A 21,567-nucleotide genomic window follows, 5' to 3' on the forward strand; every position below is an offset into this window, starting at 1 on the left:
TTTTGTGTGCCACAAGCAGTAGGAATCTTGGCTTAACCACCTATACTACAACAATGTGACAAACCTGTATGAAAAATACACCAGTTTCAGTGTGTGCTATGTTTTAGTGGGTTGGGAACAGCCTCTGGGTCATCTACCAAACCCCAGTGGCATAAGACTTACCTAGGTAAATGGGACTCTGCCTTGATTGACCCTTATTTCCCTTGATGCATGCAGAATGCATAATGGACTTTCAAATTAAAATTGAGACAGATGCAAAAAAGCAAGCTACTGTTTATTATTTAATAAGTAATCATCATAATCATTAATACATTTATTCCATTGCGAGACAAGATGGCTAATGCCCTCATCAAAAAATGTCTGTGGCTGCCTATGGAACCATGTTGCACCCAGGCGAGCACCTCATTGTCCAATTCAAATTGATAACTGCAAATGTCTTTCCTCAGAGCTACAAAAATATGGAAAGTGAATGGTGATAGATGGGGACTCTATGGAGGATGTACAAGGGTTTCCCAACAAAACTTTCCACCCACATGTTTCTAAGGTCATTTTGTGTATGCTGCAAATGATTTACTGGAAGACCTTACACATCCTCCATACAGTCTCACTCTTTTTCCATGTGATTCCAATATTTTTAGAGCCCTGAAGAAAGACATTTGTGGCTGCTGATTTGCTTCAGATGATGAAGTGCATGTCTGGATACAATCATGGTTCTGTAGGCAACTGCAAACATTTTTAAAAGACTGGCATTGACATTTCTAGTCCAACAGGGGAATAAATGCATTGTGATTACATTTGAAATAATGAACAGTTTACTTATTTTTTTCTGCCTGTCTTCTTTTCTTTGCCTGCCCTTTATAAGTGGTTCCTGTATCAACTATATACACTGTCACTTGTTTGGTTGGTCCTCTGGGCAGTATTAAGAGCCAAACAAGAAAAGGGAACTCATGTGGCTTGTCCACTGAAGAAGGCTATCAATACTAGAGAAAGTACTGCCAGTAACATACCACATCTTGGGGAAATAATGTTTTCACTGTTATCAAACATGTGGAAGCAACAAATGCATTGCAGCAGTACAACCTTCGACTCAGTGTCACACAGGGCAGCATTGGTTATGACCACAGCAGCAACAGGATGCATCACACCAGGATCCTTGTGCCACCATCCAGCTTGCATGTACTGCTTTGTCCAACGTGAGCATGCCGCATGCCCTAAGTGTTGGGCAGCTTGCAACAAGTTTTGAAAGAAAGCCATCCCAGGTTTGCATCACCCACATGAAAAACTTGCAAATGTTGGCATAACTATGTCTTGTAGGAGTCCCAATCTTGAGCTGATTCATCATATATTGGAAAGGGTGATGGCCACACTGTCAGGAGAGAAACCTGCCATGAACATGCAGATGCCACTTGATTGAGAGCGGTGGTGAGAGCTTGCTGTTGTTCTGTGAAAGCTTGCTGCTGGGCAGTGAGACATTGGAGTATTTCTTCCATCAAGATGCTTGTCAGGTAACTTATCACTGACAAAGAATCAGCATTTGAGGCCATCTGCAGAACAATTCTACTACCATCAATGTGAATTTTGCATAGGGACCATGTAGATAAGATGCAAGAAATTAGGGCTCATACAGAGGCTTTTAGCCACTCATTTTTCCCTCATTGTATTCACAAGTGGAACAGGAGATGAAATGACTAATAGTGGTACAAGATACCCTCCGCTGTCCACCATATGGTGGTTTGCAGAGTATTTACATAGCTGTAGATGTAGATGTAGGTGTAAATGAACAATATTTTCTGAATCTGTGCTGACTGTGTGGCAATAGATCATTTTCTTCAAGGTAACTCATAATGTTTGAACATAGTATATGTTCCAAAATCCTACTGCAAATCAATGTCAGTAATATGGGTCTATAACTCAGTGGATTACTCCTAGTTCCTTTCTTGAGTATTGTTGGGATCTGTGCGACTTTCCAGTCTTTAGGTATGCATCTTTTGTTGAAAAAGCAGTTGTACATTTTGCTAAGTATGGAGCTACTATATCCGCATACTCTAAAAGGAACCTAATTTGTATACAATCTGGACCAGAAAACTTGCCTTTATTAAGTGATTTAAGCTGCTTCACAACACAGGGTATCCACTTCTATGTTTCTCATGTTTGCAGCTGTTCTTGATCTGAATTCTAGAATATTCACATCATCTTCTTCAGTGAGGGAACATTGGAAGACCTTTCTTAGTAACTCTGCTTTCACAGTAATTGGTAACATTGCTGTTGCTGTTGTGCTGCAAAGGTACTGATTGTGTCTTACTACTGATGTACTTTACATATGACCAGAATCTCTTTGGCCTTCCTACCAGATTTTGAGACAAAGTTTTGCTGTGGAAACAATTAAAGGCATCTTGCATTAAAGTCCTTGTTAAATTTTGTGCTTCTGCAAAACATCCCCAATCTCAGAGATTATTTGTTCATTTTTCGCTGTTTCTGCAACAGTGTTCTGACCTATTTTGTGTACCACGTGGAATCATCTTAACTTTACATTCCAGTTCCACATAACCATCTTCAAAACAACCTCTTTGTGACTGTTTGCAATGATTGTAGTGTGCAGTCCTTATAAACCTGAACTACTTTAAGGAGTCATAATGTTTGAAACAATAATGGGACATATTTGCAAATTTGGGAGATGTTAATACACAATTAGGAGATTACATACCTACAAACATACAAAGTTCTCAGAGTAAATGATGGAAGTGACCTCCACCAGCATTAATACACAACTGTTTGCATATCATCATATTCCACAACTTTCTGTGAAGACTATCCTCACCAGTGTTGTTTATTTCATGTGTAATGGTGTCATGGAGCTCTGTAGTTGTCCATAGTCTATTCTTGTACACTCAGCTTTTAAGATAACTGCCATGAAAAAATGTGGGGGGCCTAGGTCACATGATTGAGAAGGGGGGGGGCACAATTTTTTTGTGATTATTCTACCACCAAAGAAACTGGTTACAAGTTGTATGAAAGCATTAGACATGTGACACATTGCTCCATCTTTTTGGAAATAACAGTCTGTGAGTTTGACATCATCCAGGTGCTCAACAAATGTACTGAAGATGCCCAGATAAACTGTAATGTCTCTGGTCATATCAAACAAAATGGGGCCAACAATCCTGGAAGCTCACACTGCACAACACACTCCAACCCCCTCATCATGCAGTAACATTTTGTGAATGATATGGGGGTTCACAGCAGCCCAGTATGTACTGTTTTATGTGGTGATGTAACCTGATAGATAAAACCATGCCTCATTTGTAAACCAAGTAAAGAAAAGAATGCCTGGACATTGAATAAGAAACTTCTGATACTATTGACAGTAATGTATTCTTTTCTCCTGATCTGTTTTTCATGCAATGCTTGCACTCTGAAAGGTCACAGTGCCGATTTCTTCACAGCTATCTGACATGTGATGTGAAATGCCTATCTTGTGGCTCAGTCAATACAGTTATTTCCTTGGAGAGTTCTCTAAGTGTCTTTGAACATTATTGGTAACATCTGCAATCAATGATTTTCTATGTTTACCACTGTAACTTTTTAGTGCACCAGTTGCCTCCAGCTTCCTTACAATCAATAGAACTGTTCCTTTCTTAGAACATCATGCACATTGAATTCTCTCTAGAACACCCATTGTGTTGCAACCAATGAGTCTGTTTTCTAGTATGTTTTCACAATAAAAACCCACACTCAAACTGTGTACTGCATGTGTTTGCTAGCTAAAGACTGCAATTAAAACACTAATTTGCTCATTATTGTAATGTGGCTGAACTGCACACTCATAAACTCCACAAACTGTGATCAATGAGGCTATGAATGAACTAACATGAGCCAAGCAAACGTGGCATTATACCAAACAAAGGACCTCATGTACATAAACAACAACCAGCTTGCCTATAACATTTGGTACTTATAATTCTCTCAGCACTACTGAGTTCATTAAAACAACTTTCCCATTTCTATAAGCTTTTGGAGGGAAGTTATGACCCACTGAAGTAGTTGAGGTTTATATGGATTGCTCTGCAGTAATTTTCCAATTGCTGAAAATGCTGCTATGAGGAGTCTGGTTGTAACATGCTCAATAAGTGTCGAAAAACTACAGTTAAGGTGAAATGATGTACTTCCAGTGGAAATTTCTTTATTAGAAATAGAGATAAATTATGAGGGGCTGAGAAAGTATGTGTGGTGGGACAGTAGTTACATTGTTCTTTGATGAGAAGTGTGCTATAATAGATAAGGTTTGAGACAGAACATTGTCACGGTGGGGCAACCAGGATTTATCCTTATGTAATTTTTAACTCACATTTTCTCTTCATCTTTCCAAAATGTTAAGGTAAATCATTCCTGTGGCAGTCTCGTTGTATAGAACAATGTTCCTTATGGATAGTTCCATGCTTGTCAAAAAGCTATCAACACTACCTCAATGTTGGTTGAATTTTGATAACTTCGTTTCATGGTGATGGAAATTGTATTTTGCTCTGAAAAGGCTGCTCCTTCATTTAATGATATAACCATACACCTGCTATTCATCAAAAATTATAAATCCACACAGTCAGTTTGGACCATACAGAATTACTCATTGTAGCTCAATGCACCGCCAAACTAAATTGTACAAATGATCATCTTTCAGAATTTAAGTTGCAGACTTTACTGTCATGAGAGTGTTCTTATTTGGTCCAGTAAAATGTATTGCAAAGTTTTATATGACAGTCCAACAATATTAAAAATGTCATGAATTGTCTCCTTGTCATCATCAGTCATTTCATGTTCTCATGTGGTTATTTTTGGAGAGTAGTTTTGGGCTTTAAAGAGCTCAGTGCAAATTTTTTGTTCAAGCCAGATATTTGAAAATTCAATGCTCTAGTCAAAAACAGTGTAATGAAATCAGTACAAAGTAAGGACTTGTTGCCCTCAGGGTATCAAATAACAAAGTGCTAGTTAAAATCTTTTTGTCTGTTCACTATATTTTAAACATAAATGAAGAATGTCTTTTTAAATAATGACAGCTGTTATGTTAATGATACCTTTTTTCCTTACTAGTTTAGTTTTTGATGCCAGCATCTTTCAAAGTAGTTTAGGTGTTTGCATGTTCCATGGATCATGATTGCAATAACGCTCTGTTTTGTGGAGAGTGTCAGTAAGCTTCAAAATGTTGTACTTTTTATTAGTGAAAGAAAGACTATAGGCTAATCATTTGCATTACTAGATTTTAACTTGTGTTTTATTCTACAATTAAATTTAATAAATGTATTCCCACCAAACACAGTTACTATCTATTCAAAAATTAATTTATGGGCTGGGAGTGGCCTTTGATTGATTGCTAAATTCATCTACTGTGTACCCTAAATCCTGTAATGAACAACAGCATTTAGTAATGTAGAATGAAAAAACATGCTCTTTTGCAGGCAGAAGCAGCAACTGCATGCTATTTGTGTAAAAATTTACTGGCAACCAATTAGAACTAGTGGTAATCTATTCTCATTATTATCTAAATAATTATTTCTAGATTACATACTTCATCTGAGTTGTTCGGGTGAAATGACTTAAGTAATAATATTTCTAGATTAAATATGATAATGGAAAGTCTTGAAGTGAAGGTAACATCTCACCAAACAATAGAAATGTGGAGTCATCAACAGGCACATAAACAAGACAAAAAACATTGGTAGCTTTCAGATGAATCATTTTTTGAGCTCTAAAACAAACATACGCACACACACATACCCACCCACCCACACACACACACACACCCACACACACACACACACACACACACACACACATATACACAAGCAACTGGAGGAAGGATTGGGAAAGGGGCTGACAGATGGGAAGGGGCAGCAGGTGCACAGGATGGGAATGTGGGAGGGAGATGTAACAGGTGCAATGCAGAATGTGGGATATGAATGCTACATGGGCATCGGCAACAGTGCATTTGTACAGCAAGTGATGACGATGAAAGGGAGGAGGGCATTGGGAGGGGGGGCCACAACAGAGAAAGGGGAAACTGCAGGAAACAGGCATGGACCAAGGGGCATGGTGGTCATAGGGTCATAATTCCACAAAAGATATTTCATTAGAAATGTTTATATGTTTACAAATATAAATTTCTAAATTTTTCAACAAACTTTCAGATAATTCAGTAACATGAGAACTAAGAGTCATCAAATTGACCAGAAGCTCTAGAAATCATATTCTTTGTTTACCATAGGACACTTTTCACTTTCTTGCCCATGTTGATGGCTTGCATACTGAATGTCTGTGGAGAATATTCCAGCTGGTAAAGGCGCCAGTTCATAGACTGACCATATCTAGTGCCAGCAACAAATCCAGCGTAGTACAACAGTCCACAGGTAGAACTAGGCCACCAAACCTCAGGAAACTGAGAAAGCCAAGAGGGAAAGGCACACTTCCTGAAGTTCAGAAATGACTGAAAGAGACAGCATTCCCACCATTTATGTGATCACATACCGTTGGTTTGCAGACGTGTTTACAGTCATAGTACCAAGTTAAATGTAATAGTGAATAAACACTTCACTCTTATACTCTATCACTTTTGGTATTGTGAAAGCTGTGAGAGTTTGTCATTATCATAGTTCTTAAATCCATTACATGACCCACATACTTCTCAAAGTTTTGGATTAATGCTTTAAAATGCTGTAGTTCCCTGAATTACAGTTTCTTAGGATTTATGTTAGAGATATGTACTAAGTACTGGTATCAACAAACTCTAATTATATTTATTATTATAGGCATATTTACCTCATAAATTATGATATTTGTAACATACAAACTACTTCTTGTTTCTTTCATGCAATATTTTCTAAATGTAACTCTTTTACAAATGTCAACCACTGACATAAAATGTGACAGTGTCTAGTTATATTGGTGTCAGATAATGGTGTTAAAATAATGTTGTATACTGTTTATTTTTTAGTTGCTGGGAATTAATTGAAATCAATTTGGTATTGATATCTTGTGTGAGACACTATGATGTTAGTGTACAAAATGAATATTCAGTCAAATGTTCCGTATAAATGCACTAGCATAGGAATTCTGTAAACATTTTGGTTAAGATGCCAGGTACTGGTATCCACACTTATATAGGCTACCTTCATGGAATCTTTGTTCTTTCCTGTAATGTTTAGACTGAATTCAGTTGCACATATATAAATGCAGAAGAGATATCACAGGAGTCTAATGGGGTACTTTAATGTAAGATTCCCAAAACATATTGATGACAAGACTGTCTAAGAAGTATGAATAACAATCTGTAGTTAATTTTCGTACAATTCTAACTCCAGTTTCAAGTATCCTAAAGGACAGTATTTTTGTAGAACAAGACAAAATATGCAGTCTTTGCATGTGTTATGTTCTGAGGCATCTCAGTGGCCATTAAATTACTATTAACTAATCATGAGCAAGATGAATATTTGCACAAATACAACTGAACCTTGTTGGAAATAAATTGATTGATAAATCTGAAAAAAACAATCAGGTCTTTAAATCCTGTCTCCAAAATGTAGACTGATGGCAAACTTAATGTGCAACAGATTTCAGTCCCAAATATGAATTATTTCAAAACCATATTACAAGAATATTCAGAAATACCTTTCCAAAAAGTGTTTTTTAATAACTGAACAAACAAATTAGAAAACAAATGAATAGTGGTGGGAGAAAAGATATCTTTCCAACAAAAGTGAGAACTGTAGTTTACATAAAGAATTTCAATTATCCTGGTCAGCCAATAGAAAGTAGTACTATATAATATTAAGTAAAGTAATCAAGAAATTTAAAAGCTTTTGTCTTAGTTTCAAAAACAAATAAATATTGGAATAAATCAGAAAACTGAAGAATATAAAGTAGTTTGCTGTGATTGACAATTGCACAAGCAAATGTTGTTTTAAACATTAGTTAAAAACAAATAAGCAACTAAGCAATGACGACAGAACTCTTCACTGACCACATATCGAGCATTGTTAGCAAATGAGTTGCAGTGTCTCCTTAAAATAAGCCATGGCAGTAGTGAAACACTATTTTCCAAATCCTCGTAACAAGAGAAGCATATCTCCCACAACCATAAATAAAATAAAAACAGTTAAGGTCTGCACCTATACTCCTCAAGCCACCTTATGGCGTATTGTGTCCTATTATTGTTTTTCTCCTTTCCAGTTCTTTTCATCAGTGATGCACAGGAAAAATAACTCCCAGTGAATGTCAAAATTAGCTCAAATTTCTTTGGTTTTTACCATCATAGTTACCTCTTTAAAGAGAAATGAACACAGATGTAGATAACATTTCCAGTAAACTTCTAAAAGCTGTACTAAGAAAAGCTTAGGACACATATTTAATGCTTCTGTAAATCAAGATGCTGTTCCTAACATGAAATTTTCCTTGGTGAAGTCTCTCCACAAGAGAGGAATTAAAACAGAAACCAGAAATGATACAATATATTATTTGACTACAGTTACTAAAGTCATTGAGAAATAGTATTTGCAAGAATTGTGAAACATCTTGGTAACTTTGACATTATCGCAAAACACATATGGCATCTCATAAAGTAGTGTACATAACTGAAGCCATATTCTTATTACCCAATGATTAGCCAAAACGAAACTACCAATTAATATTTTTTTATTTTGTAAGCCTTTACACTGCATGACTCATAACTATACCATTGTTGCATCAGAGGGAAGGTAGGAAACTGGCTGAAGTCCTAACTCCAAAACAGAAAGCAGGACAGGGGTTTCTGCTGTTGGTTTTATATGTAGGTATTAGTTAAATGTCTTATCTGTGCTTTAAAATGTGTCCACATTTCACTATGTTTGTTGATGTTTCTAGTATTTTGTTAGATAGCAAATCTTCCACCAATTTATAGGCTGATTCATGAACATTGTTTTCAAAACTTCTGTCTTCAGGGTAAAGCCAATATCAATAAAGCTTTCCTCACAAAATCCCACAGAAGACTCATATTGCACATGAAAGTGAGCAGGTAGAAAAGATATGCCGCATAAATTCATTTGCATCCATACAGTTAGAAGGCTTATCTGGGAACACTACATACTCTAGAATTTCAAAAGGTTATCATCAGTAGCATTTATCACTGTGACAATTTCAAATATTTGAAACATTTTGGTCACAAAGGCTTGTTATCTTAGGTATTTGAACTTTGTATTGTGTTATGATATTATTATGTGTGGAAATGTACTTGATCAATAAAGTCTGTCATCTGTTCTATTATATGGTAGTTTTTTATCATAATAATTTAATGGTCAAGATGAACATTTGTATAAATAAATTGCATGTTTTTCATGTTTTTGTCAATAAAATAAAAATTCTCATTTAATAAATATGTTTTTACATATTTCCTGATGACATGAAATTAATTTTTTTCTTTGATCTCTTGTAAAAGTCTAATGTATGATTTTATGACATTTTATGGGAAACTGTTTTGAGTGTCGGCTCTGTTTTTATGATTCAGACATGAATGTTGACTGGATAAGATCACATGTTTATGTACTGGTATGTTGGTTGGGTACTGACAACTGTTTTTCTTTATATATATATATATATTACTGCTACTTTTTATTATGATTTTATAGCCATTTTCTGTCATTTGAAGATCAATTGGATATTCTGCACATTTGTTCTCCTGAAGCAACTCATGCTGTAGGGCAACATATCTTGTGTATGATCTGATAGAGAAATGGGCATACCCAAGTTATGCTGCTCTTCGGCATGAGCTGCTACACATGTGAACAGCATCCTGCCAAGATTTGCTTTTGCAGTATTGCAATATGCTCAGCCCTTTTGTGTAATTTGAAGACCAATTGGATATTCTGCAAATATCATCTCCGCAAGCACCTCACGCTGTAGGGCAACATACTTTGTGTATGTAACTGGTTGGGAAATGGACATACCCAATGTATGTTACTCTGCAGTATGAGCTGTCACATATGAAAGCCATTGTTTGGAGTAAATATCATCCAGCTGAGATTTGCTTTTCCAGTACTGCCAAACACTCAGTCCGCATTAGTTGTGAGTCAGCATGCATTTCTAGAATTTTTTGTTTGATGTGTATTTATAAGCTTGTCTTTCACTCTTAGATTGTTATTATTGAGCATTCTGTTTATGTGGAACCTAATACTATTTTTGTATTATTTAGGCTTAATGTGTTGATTTGTGTTCACCTGGATACATACCTAACTATTCCTTAAGTTTTGTCCTATAGTATATCTGATGACATGTTTGTTCCTGTATTCTGGGTTCACAGTGTTGATGTATCTTGATTGCAAAATCAGTCGAATATAAGCATATATACATAAATAATAAAATGTAGTATATAATTTTGATCTGTTGTGAATGGCAGAGATCTCCTCACAATTTCCAAGTCTTAATAGATGTTACATTTATTAATTTTGTTTGTCTCCTCAAAATGATGTGCTGGCTTTTGTCTATAAAGGTAACTTTAATTTAATATTTCAGAATTTAACCTACAATCACTTCATTTTCTTATCACAAGACAGTTTGTAACTATCACAGAGGCTTCTGGAGACAAAGAAATATAATATTCACCAGAAAATTGCTGAGGTCTTCTATGTGTTAAAATGGGAAAAATCATCTGAATTTCTCTCAGCGACTGTTTATAATACCTACAGTCACTTCTACAAAGATGTAGATCAGTCTTAACGAGAGTTTCTTCACTAGACTGAAAAATATGGGCAAGAATTGGGCACTTAATTGATGTGATATAGGTCTGTTGTTCAGATAATTCACATTGCAGTACATCAGGTCAATAATAGATTATGTTCTTAGTAATAAGAAAGCGGCTAATGTGGTATTGGACGCAAGAGTGTTTTGAAGTCCTGAAACTGAAACCGGGTGAGCCCCATATGGATAACACCAAGATGGCATACAAAGAACTACAAGAAACTGACAGTGAACAAAGAATTTGCCTTTCATGTCAGCCTTTTGAGAGATTCCAGTACACTTTGGTTATACCAAAATTGACGTGATGTGCTAGTGAAAGTATCATGTACAAAAAATAAAGTTCAAAGGAAAATGGAAGGCTCCACCACACATTCTAAGAGAAGCTGCTGATCATAGCCTTGGCAGAAAAGCAAAATAGTGTAGGAAGGAAGGACTGAGAAAATGTGACAATGATGCCAAAATGGTTGTAAAAGACATACAAGGAGCAATTGTGAAATATCTGTCAACAGCTGGAAGATGGAATAGAATATCATAGGACGAGAACATTCATGAAAAGAGAAACACATAGAAAACTCAGAGAAATTTGCAGAGACTTCGTGGCCTCAATTTAGAACATAATACTTACAGATCCCAGCCACAAATGTTCAATATTGTTAAAAATCTGAACATTGAGATAAAAGAGGCTATAAAAGTAAATCTCATATCCTTACTTAAATGGTTGCAGTACTTTCGGAATCTATGGTCTAAGGTACCAGAGCCTCTTTACAATCCAACTCTGAGGGAACTGTTCAAAAGAAACCATCTCTAAGTGTAATTTTAAAGAAGTATTAAACAAACTAAAAAGTAATAAAGGCCCAGGAGAAGATTCAGTCAATCCTGAGCTGTTGAAATATGGAAGAAAATCCTTTATAGACAAATTCCTTAAATTCTTACATATGATTTGATCAGGAGATGATATACCTGACAGCTGGACTAAATCAACTGTAATTCTTATCTTCAAAAAAGGAGAGCTGAAAACTGAGATAATTACAGAGGAATAAGCTTATTGAACTCTGCATATAAAATGTTTGCCAAGAACATCTAAAATAAATTATACAGACACTACAAACCTATCATGGTGTTGTGTCTAGACAAGACAGCCTAGACACAATGAGAGGAAGCCGAGAGGCACGCGCTTAAACTCACGCAGGCTGGCGTGAGGTCTGAAACAGGATACATAATGAATGCTATAAAGAAAAGTACGTAGCTTCTGGAATACTTAACTTTAAACCACATTTGTAGAACATCGCTCTTGATGATACATTAATAGAATCTCAATATCAATTGAATACGGCGCCTTGCTAGGTCGTAGCAAATGTAGCTGAAGGCTATGCTAACTATCGTCTCGGCAAATGAGAGCGTATTTGTCAGTAATTCATCTCAGGCAAAGTCGGCTGTACAACTGGGGCGAGTGCCAGGACGTCTCTCTAGACCTGCCGTGTGGTGGCGCTCGGTCTGCAATTACTGACAGTGGCGACACGCGGGTCCGGCGTATACTAATGGATCGCGGCCGATTTAAAGGCTACCACCTAGCAAGTGTGGTGTCTGGTGGTGACACCACACATGGTTTCCATTGAACTGTAAACAGAAAAACATAGAGGACTCAATATAGAAACAAATATTCCCTTGACTAACTTTGAAAAAGCTTTTGATAAAGACAACAGAAACAAATTATTACAGATTCTATCAGGTGTTCATGTTCCCCAGCAACTTATCTATACCATAATATATATAAAATTTTCAGAACAAATTAAATCTCTGTCAAGAAAGAGAACAAATTATCAGACTTGGCAGAATATATGCAGGAGTATGACAGGGATGCAGCCTTTCACCATGCTCGTTTGTTATATATATATGAATAAAGTTATCCAAGAGTGGATATAAATGCCACACGGCTTCATTCAAATCAACAGAAACACAAAACCAGATGCTTTACTTTTTATAGATGATTTAGTTCTTTTTGTAGCTTCAGAGTATGACCTGCTGTGTTCTCTACACGATTTGCAGATTATATCCAAGAAATACAGTATGGATGTCAACACAAAAAAGTCTGTAGCCTTCTGTGGAAAATATCCAGTTCAAAGCAAAATATGTTTGAGAAATAAAGTTCTAGAAAGAGTGAATACATTCACACTTGTGGACTGTAAGCTATTCTTTCTGTCATAAACAGACCTATCTGAAAAAGCCACCAGGTATTCAAAAACAATGGGAGTCATCAATATTGTAATGAAACCTTCCCTAGCCAAGAAGCATACCAGAATATGCCTTTACAAGACCTTAGCTAGACCTGACTGTGCTATGGCAGCAAATTGTGAACAGCAAAGGCAAATGATGTGAAAAGACTAACATCTTGCGAAAAATTTTAGACAGACATGTGGTTTCACCAAATGGGGTCATAAAATGAATGAACATGTGTTGATGGTACTTCAAATGGAACCCATTACACAGTATATTCAAAACCATGAAAACAACTGGAGGAAACATCCACAATCTACAAGGAGGAACCAAAAATCAATTCTATACTCCCATCCCAATGGCATAAGGTTGCTGGGTCAACCAATGAAAAGCTGGCGGGGAAGCTTCTCACTGAGACTAGAACAGGTCAAGATGACTAACATTTTAATGGAAGACAATGATGACCTTAAGCAACTGACTTTCATTGTCCCTCAGTACTTTTACATGATTGATTTCTGTGTTATTTGAACAGTTTACATGAATCTTTCAAAAGGTCTTTCAGTAGACAGAATTTTAGGAAACAGAATTTGGAATTTCATCAAGAAAATGGGTGAGCATAAGACATTAAGACATTTGTTGACCTTACATCTCCTTATGATTGAATGTTTATTCTGTAGCTATATTTAAAATCATTAATATTTTATCTTTTATGCATGAAATCATTATACATCTTATTATAAATGTTAAATATGCATATATCTTTTTGCTATAATTGTTACTATGTTCACATGTACTGTGAAAGACAATATACATATCATTGTGAGAATTAATTGTAAGTTAATTACCATTACATCAAGTATCATAGCACTATAAGCTAAATTAAAGTTGTCTTTGGCATAAACTGATCTCCATAAATTTAGTAACCAAATTAAAACAATTTTGGAACAGAATACTTGTGGCTTTCCTAATGAGTTCTTATTATTTTTGACTGAGGAAGACAATTTATTGTAAAATATACTGCCTTTGTGCCTCTCTCTATTGTGTAATTTATAGTCTCATGCTTGTCAGATTAACATTACCACTAGCATGGTTGTAGTGATTGTGCATAGGCTTATTTCCTGGAAACACATGAAGATTGTTATTTGCAAATGAAGCAGTCTCTAAGGTCTATATGTATGACACAGGCATTATTCCCAGTTCTTTGAAAATTAGCTTGGTGGTTCTATGTGATGACGACCATATAATGATCTTCACAACTCATTTGTGCGTGAGAAAAATTTTTTGTGCATTGATCTCCAGAGAGAATTGCTGCACAAAACAGTAGTGTTCGCCAGAGCCATGGTTCTTTCAGCAGTCAACTCATACCTTTGACTAAGTACTCTTGAGACATAAAGGCGGCTTCTCACTTCGATCAGCAGTTTATCTGTGTCCATATTCCATTATAGTGTGCTATCTGCCCACATCACAAGGAATTCAGTATCACTGACCTATTCAGTATCTTTATTTCCAATTATTATTTGTTCTGTGTGCATTTCATGGTTATTTTATGGGTAGAACATCATATGAGCTGTTTTATCCATAGTAAACAAAAGATTGTTGTTGCAGAGGCAGCATAAAGAGCCTTCAATGTTATGAGAGAGGATTGTTTAAATGACAAATAATACAGTTACTGTTTATGTTAGATTTTGAAGGCACATCGTTTTTAAGGAAAAGTAAGAAAAATGGAAGAGTTGAGCCTTGCAGTACTACTGAGATGATTGATAGTATGTGTCAGTGAGTTGTTTCTCCCATATATGTTATTATATCTATTGGTTATCTTCAGTTTGATATATTTTTGGTCTCTATTTGGTTAAAATTTTCTCATTAGGTCTTGATTTACATTAAATTTTTGTGGCCTCTTCTATGGAAAACACATTACATCTCTAGCTTGTTATTTAGGTTTGTTTCTGTATTCCCAATGAACTGCAGTCTATTGCTGGTACTCATCATGCCACTGTACACTCCACTGAAAATTAAAAAGAGCCTAGTCTGAAGTAAACATTAGGTTGTGACTGAACTTTTCTTCGGCGTGTCCTCCTTCTTGGCATCAAGTGACAGTGCTCTTATGGGCTTTTTCTGGGCCTGTGGAACAAAAACTGAATCTCTAAAATAATCTCAGGTTTCTGTTGAATTGAGAAGTGTCCTTGAGTAGCTCATTTGTTGAACTACAATCAGAAAAGCTTACAACCTGAATTCATTTGTGCTTCAATTAGCACTAATTTTTAAAATCATAGCTCCAATGTTTTGTCTCACATATCACTCGGACTTTGAATGTCTAATCTAGAATTACTAACAAATCCTTATATATACCATGTTCCCATACCTTTGTCTTTCCATGTGTCGAGATAAGTGTCAAAGTATCTGTTTTTCTTTAAAGTTTTGTGCTACATATTCCTTACTTTGTGTTGTTGTGAGATCTAGCACAGTGTTACTTTTCTGACAGTTGAGTTCTCCCATTGTTTTGATATATTTTAATGTGTTAGCCTCAGTGTAATACAATATTAGGGGATATATTATTCCCCCTGCAGGTTACTAATATATTTTATAAGTATATTTTAGAATATGTAACTGAAGTACTAGATTTATTTGTATAGATGTATAGATAAATGCAGGTACAGGTATTCCATTAAGTGGTAACTAAAAGCTTTGTATTACTGCTACATAAAATAATTTATTTTGTTCCACTCTTTTCATTAGCTATGTGATCATTTCAGGTTTGTCGACACCAATCTTTCTGATCAGCACTTCAAAAACTGTCTTCTCCAAAATAATACCAAACTTAGTTTGATACCTGGTTGCCAAAAGGATTTTGATTACAACATTTATTTAAAGGAAGTGTTTCAAGAGAATCTTGTTGGTCAACTAGCTATTCTGCCAGGGGCATTTATCTCAGGATTTATTATAGACAAGACAGGAAGAGTAAAAGTCATAGGTCTGTGCAAAATATCTGTAACTGTAATATTATTGTGACAAAATTTATCATTATTTATGTTACTGAAGTAGTTAGCTCCTCAGTTTAGTTAGCCTTAAGTTTATTCTTTATGCTGGTTAGTCTACACATAGTCAGTCTGTAAATAACAATGCTGCTTCCTGAGCTTAAGCAATGAAAGCACTACCTATTTTAAGAAGATGCCTTCTATAAGTCTGAGTAAGTGCTGCACATGTGTGCATAATCACTAATAAGCATTTCAGAATACCTTGGGAACTAGACATTAGATTACTACTTGAAAAAGGAGCGAATGTGTATACTAATTACTTTCATTGTTACTGAAATAAACTTACAATATGGACATATCTAATTATGTTGCACCTTCAGTTGTCAGATTCCTTCCTTAGAATAATTTCTGGTCATGATGGTTCATTCAGGGATTTAACTGAATGTGAAAGAAAAGTATGATCATTTCATTCCTTTCATAGATTTTTTTACAATTTTCTGAGTTTAATAATAGTTTTTTCCTGCTATTAGTCAGCTGTTACTAAAGAGATCCCATCATTCATTGCACGTTTTCATAATTCGGTTCTGTATATTAATTTTGTAGTGTTAACAGACTCAATTAAAAAAAGGTAGGGTAATCACTGATTTTATATTTATGACTGATTGCAAAGAGTTTTAAACAGTTTTCTAGTGTCTGATATTTTAGTGAGATATTTTTCGAAAAAGTTTGTGTCCTGTTTTTTTTCATAATAGAGACCTAATATACTATTTTTTGGTGTTTTGTAACGCTAATAATTTCTTTTAGTGTTGATATATCCATTTTCTTTTTCACAAAAATGAATAACTGTGATACCTGGAATGTACAGGAAATCACAATATTTGTACAAATGATATCTTTGTTTCCAACAATATTTTGAGTACTGAGCTATGGCTGCTTTTATGCGATCATCACAAATTCTGTGATAACTTGTTGTTATATAGTTGGGATAGTGTTGCTTATTGTGATACAGACTTTGTAGTCTCATCATTCAGCCACAGTATACACTATGTGACCAAAAGTATCCGGACACCTGGCTGAAAATGATTTACAAGTTTGTGGTGTCCTCCATCAGTAATGCTGGAATTCAATATGGTGTTGGCCCACCCTTAGCCTTGATGACAGCTTCCACTCTCTCAGGCATACATTCAATCATGTGCTGGAAGGTTTCTTGGGGAATGGTGGCCCATTCTTCTTGGAGTGCTGCACTGAGGAGATTGTGTGCTGTGATTTTTCACTCCACACAACGTTTTTCCACTGTTCAATCCTCCTATGTTTATGCTCCTTACGCCAAGTGAGGCATTGTTTGGCATTTACCGGAGTGATGTGTGGCTTATAAGCAGCCGTTTGACCATAAAATCCACGTTTTCAAACCTCCCACCTAACTGTCACAGTACTTACAGTGGATCATGATGCAGTTTGGAATTCCTGTGTGATGGTCTGGATAGATGTTTGCCTATTACACATACGACCCTCTTCAACTGTCAGCAATCTCTGTCACTCTGTCAGTCAACAGACGAGGTCAGCCTGTACACTTTTGTGCTGTACGTGCCCCTTCACATTTCCACTTCACTATGACATCAGAAACGGTGGACGTAGGGATGTAAAGGAGTGTGGAAATCTCACATACAGATTATTAGACAAGCGACACCCTATCACCTAACCACATTTGAAGTCTGTGGGTTCCACAGAGCACTCCATTCTGGTCTGTCACAGTGTCTAATGACTACTGAGGTTGCTTATATGGAGTGCCTGGCAGTAGGTGGCAGCACAAAGCACCTAATACAGAAAACATTTGTTTTTGTGAGTGTCCGGATACTTTTGATCACTTAGTGTATATTGTTTATGTACGTAAGAGATTCCAGTATAACTGAAAATGATCTGGAATCAAGAATGTTTTCGTGCTTCTAACTAGTGCATTCAAACCGTAAAATCACAGAAACATTTTTTTATCAAGATCTGCTCTATTCTGCCTCATATTTCATTTCTCATCTAACTATTCACACTCACAGACTCTATCTATTCCACTTGAGCCATTTTCTTGGAATCAGAACAGTCAACCAATGTTCTACTTTACTAAAGAAATATAGTAGGCTTGAGGTAGAGATCAGATTATCTAAGTTCCTTTTTTTTCTTCTTTGTTGGCGAAGTTAATTTGCTTCTGATGAAAGTGTGAATGTTTGTAGTTAATTGCTAATTTGTAGTTTCACTGTTCATATGTGCCACAGGTTTGTGTTTCATCACATTCATTTTGCAATTAGTCTACTTTAATTATTATATGTTTTTTTTCTTTAATGCCCAAAGATTGACTGTGATATCTAATTATTATTTTGTCTGTTTCATCTGCATCTGTTAATATTATTTGGTCATGCATTTACCCACCAGTAATTGGTTGTAAAGGAAAAGTATAATCTAATATCAAAAGTTTCATATTTATAAACAACTCTCCCAGTAGCAGTAGTATATTATTTGCAGTAGGATGTTTTGTATCTGTGAAAAATGCTTCCAGTTAATTGTTCATTTGTGTGAATATATGTTCTTATCATGTTATCAGAAATATTTGTTAATGTGTATATCATAAACTTTTTCAGGCATATCAATGTTCCTATCCAGCATAGCTGCTTTTTTTATTTGGTTCCTAGATACAGATGCAGCTGTCATGATATTTGAAGCAATATTCAATTTCATGTTTATAGCTGGATGGAATGTTATTGATGTAATTACTATTGAGTCATATCCCACACACTTAAGGTAATTCTTTGTTCCCTTTGATATATTTTGCTCAAAATTAATCAAAGTCACATAATGTGTATACTAAATAATGATTATTTCTGTAGCTATGAGAGTGGCTGAAAAAATAGTGCCTTCACATTCAAGATTTTTCTGCACATATTTTGATGATGTAAACATTACATGTTGTACAGAAGAAATATGTTCTAGCAATAAGTCTGAATATAAACATAAAGTAGTTATTTCTTCTGTTGTTTCATTACATGAAGTTATGTATAACATCACAAGAAAAAAAAAGACTTTCATAGCTGGTATATATATATATATATATATATATATATATATATATATATATATATATATATATATATATATTCTCCTGTTATATGTGTGAAGTAACTTAGTCTGTGTAGGACAATACAGTGAAATAAGTAAATGATAATTAATTTAATACCGCTCTGAGGATTTTAATGGGTGTGCCTTAGAAGAATTCAGGGGTTTGGACATAAAAACCAGAAGCTAGACACACAACCTCTTAAAAATGGCTTTGTTGGCTGAAACATGTAATGGCAATTCAAAATAAAGGTGCAGCTGGCACTGTTGTTTCACATCAGACTCAGATTATTTGATATTGTTAATAACATATACACACATCAGACAGTTCTACTAAGAAATTCATCACTAGAGTAGAAGGAGTTGGCCACCAATAGATCATTCAGGTTCCTCTTAAACTGAACTTTATTGCTAATTAAACTTTTTTGGCTTCTGAAAAGTTACTGAAAATGAGCGTTTCTGAATAATGGACACATTTCTGCACCAAAGTAACTGGCTTTAAATCTTTGTGAAGGTTATGCTTATTTCTAGTACTGATTCTGTTACCTGAGCTATTGTTTTCAAAAAGAGGTATCTTATTTATGACAAATTTCATTAAGGAATCATTATAATCAGAAGCAGTAGTTAGTATTCCTAGTTCCTTGGACAGGCCTCAGCAGGATGTTCTTGAGTTCACACCACAAATAATTCACATTGAAAGTATTTGGAGTCATATCACTTAACAGTTGTCTGTATCACTTGACAGCACCTATAATGTCATCTTTTGACTACTGGTGCTAACCCCACAATTTCTTCTTCTAAATAATCAGAACATGATCACTGGAAATAGTCACTAATAAATTTTAAACATACTTTGGTGCACTTTTCATGCAAACAAAAGTTTCATTTAATGCACAGTTTTCTTTTAACTACACTTTTGTCCTCTTATTACACAATACACTATTTACTTTATCCTTTTTGCAGCAGTGTGATTCTGCACTCTACACCTGGCACCATCTTCCTTTAGACAATAGTTGTTTTTTGAGAAACTGTAGCACTGTTGTGACAACAACAGAGAAGCAGCAAGAATTTATGATATGATGAACCTTAGTCTCAAAGAAGTACAAAAAAGTGTCTGAGTTCACAACAGAGCAACAGAAATAAAATTCATTTATTTATTTTCGTGTTCCATAAATCATTGATGTGAGTGCATCACTAGGATGTCAAACATGTCAGATTATTACAGTAATAACCACATCTAAATGGTCATGGGCTTACAGACTAAATCATATACAAACAGATACATGACATTCAAGTGTTTAAATGACAACACAGATTAATAATAATAATAATAACAATAATAATAATAACTACATAATCAAATTATGAGTCTTACATTCTAAGACATACGAAAAGCATTCTGTCATCAGTTGATATGCCATTGCGACATAGTCAGTTATTATGAGCCTTCTTAACATTACACACATTGCTCTAATTGTTACACACTGTCAAAAAATTGCTCTAAAGAACAGAAAAGGACCATTCAAAACATAAAAGTTTCAGCTGTTTTTTTTAATTTAGTCATATCCTCAATGATTGATTTAACATGAGGTGGAAGTTTATCATTTACTTTTATGCTTTAATAATGTACTCCTTTCTGTACACTGCTGAGATTTTTTATATATTTGTGAAGATCATGTTTGCCTCTTCTATCATGTATGTAAAAGGATGCAAGGGAGTATCAGAAATTAATCCACAAACAGTACATTGGAAGTCAAAGTAACTTTTACAAATTAATTTTGGGCAAGAGCACCCATACCTGGGGGCCTCTCCTAGCTCGCAGGGAAAGGAAAAAATATAGTGTAGTCAGATTTTTCTTTCAAGAAAATGATTTAAAAGAAATATTACACTGGTTTCTAACAGGGTCAGAGCTGGAACTTTCTTATGCCTATTTACAAGTCACCATTCATCTTCAGAAATATTAAAAATATGCTATCCCTCAGGTCTACTCTCCCCCTATGTATCATCACATGAGTGCCCTTGGGAGGGGGGACTCATTCAATTTCCATCATCCTTCATGATGTAGGTCAAAAACTTCCTTCAGATAAGAGGATAGCACCCATCAGTAGGACTGCACTCTAAAGAAGGGCTAGCGAATTGATACATTCAAACAGACTTACAATTTCTTGATATATAGGAGTGCTGGATGTAGTGTAGAACCTGCTTGAACAGTTCCATGACATTTGACTCACCCAACATAAATGCTAGAGATACATGAGAAACTATGAACTAACCACAACAACAAACTATAGCTCTGCTTTAATTTTAACAATTTCATGAACTACTGGAGGAAATAGCAGTAAATCATACTGAAACACAAACTCCTGTTGCCTTTGATCAAATCTGCTCTAACAGCTCTAATTACTGTTTCCAGATATTGTAAAATAAAAAAAAGTAGTCATAACTTGTTAATTGTATACAACAATATTTTCAAAACTAAAATACACATATGTATTATCCCTTCCATACATTTAATATGGTGCACAAA

The 21,567-nt window shown here is 35.2% G+C and overlaps 1 protein-coding gene across 2 annotated transcripts in view; it reads left to right on the forward strand.

The window, feature by feature from the left end:
- Positions 1-21,567, forward strand: part of LOC126249606 (synaptic vesicle glycoprotein 2B-like) — a 343,706-nt gene that overhangs the window by 307,198 nt on the left and 14,941 nt on the right. For both annotated transcript variants that reach the window (XM_049951273.1, XM_049951272.1), the window contains exons 10-11: positions 15,720-15,937; positions 18,569-18,728. In XM_049951273.1, the coding sequence (XP_049807230.1) occupies positions 15,720-15,937; positions 18,569-18,728 (378 nt within the window). The remainder of the gene's footprint in view (positions 1-15,719; positions 15,938-18,568; positions 18,729-21,567) is intronic.

Source organism: Schistocerca nitens, chromosome 3, assembly GCF_023898315.1.
Source record: "Schistocerca nitens isolate TAMUIC-IGC-003100 chromosome 3, iqSchNite1.1, whole genome shotgun sequence".
NCBI lineage: Eukaryota > Metazoa > Arthropoda > Insecta > Orthoptera > Acrididae > Schistocerca > Schistocerca nitens.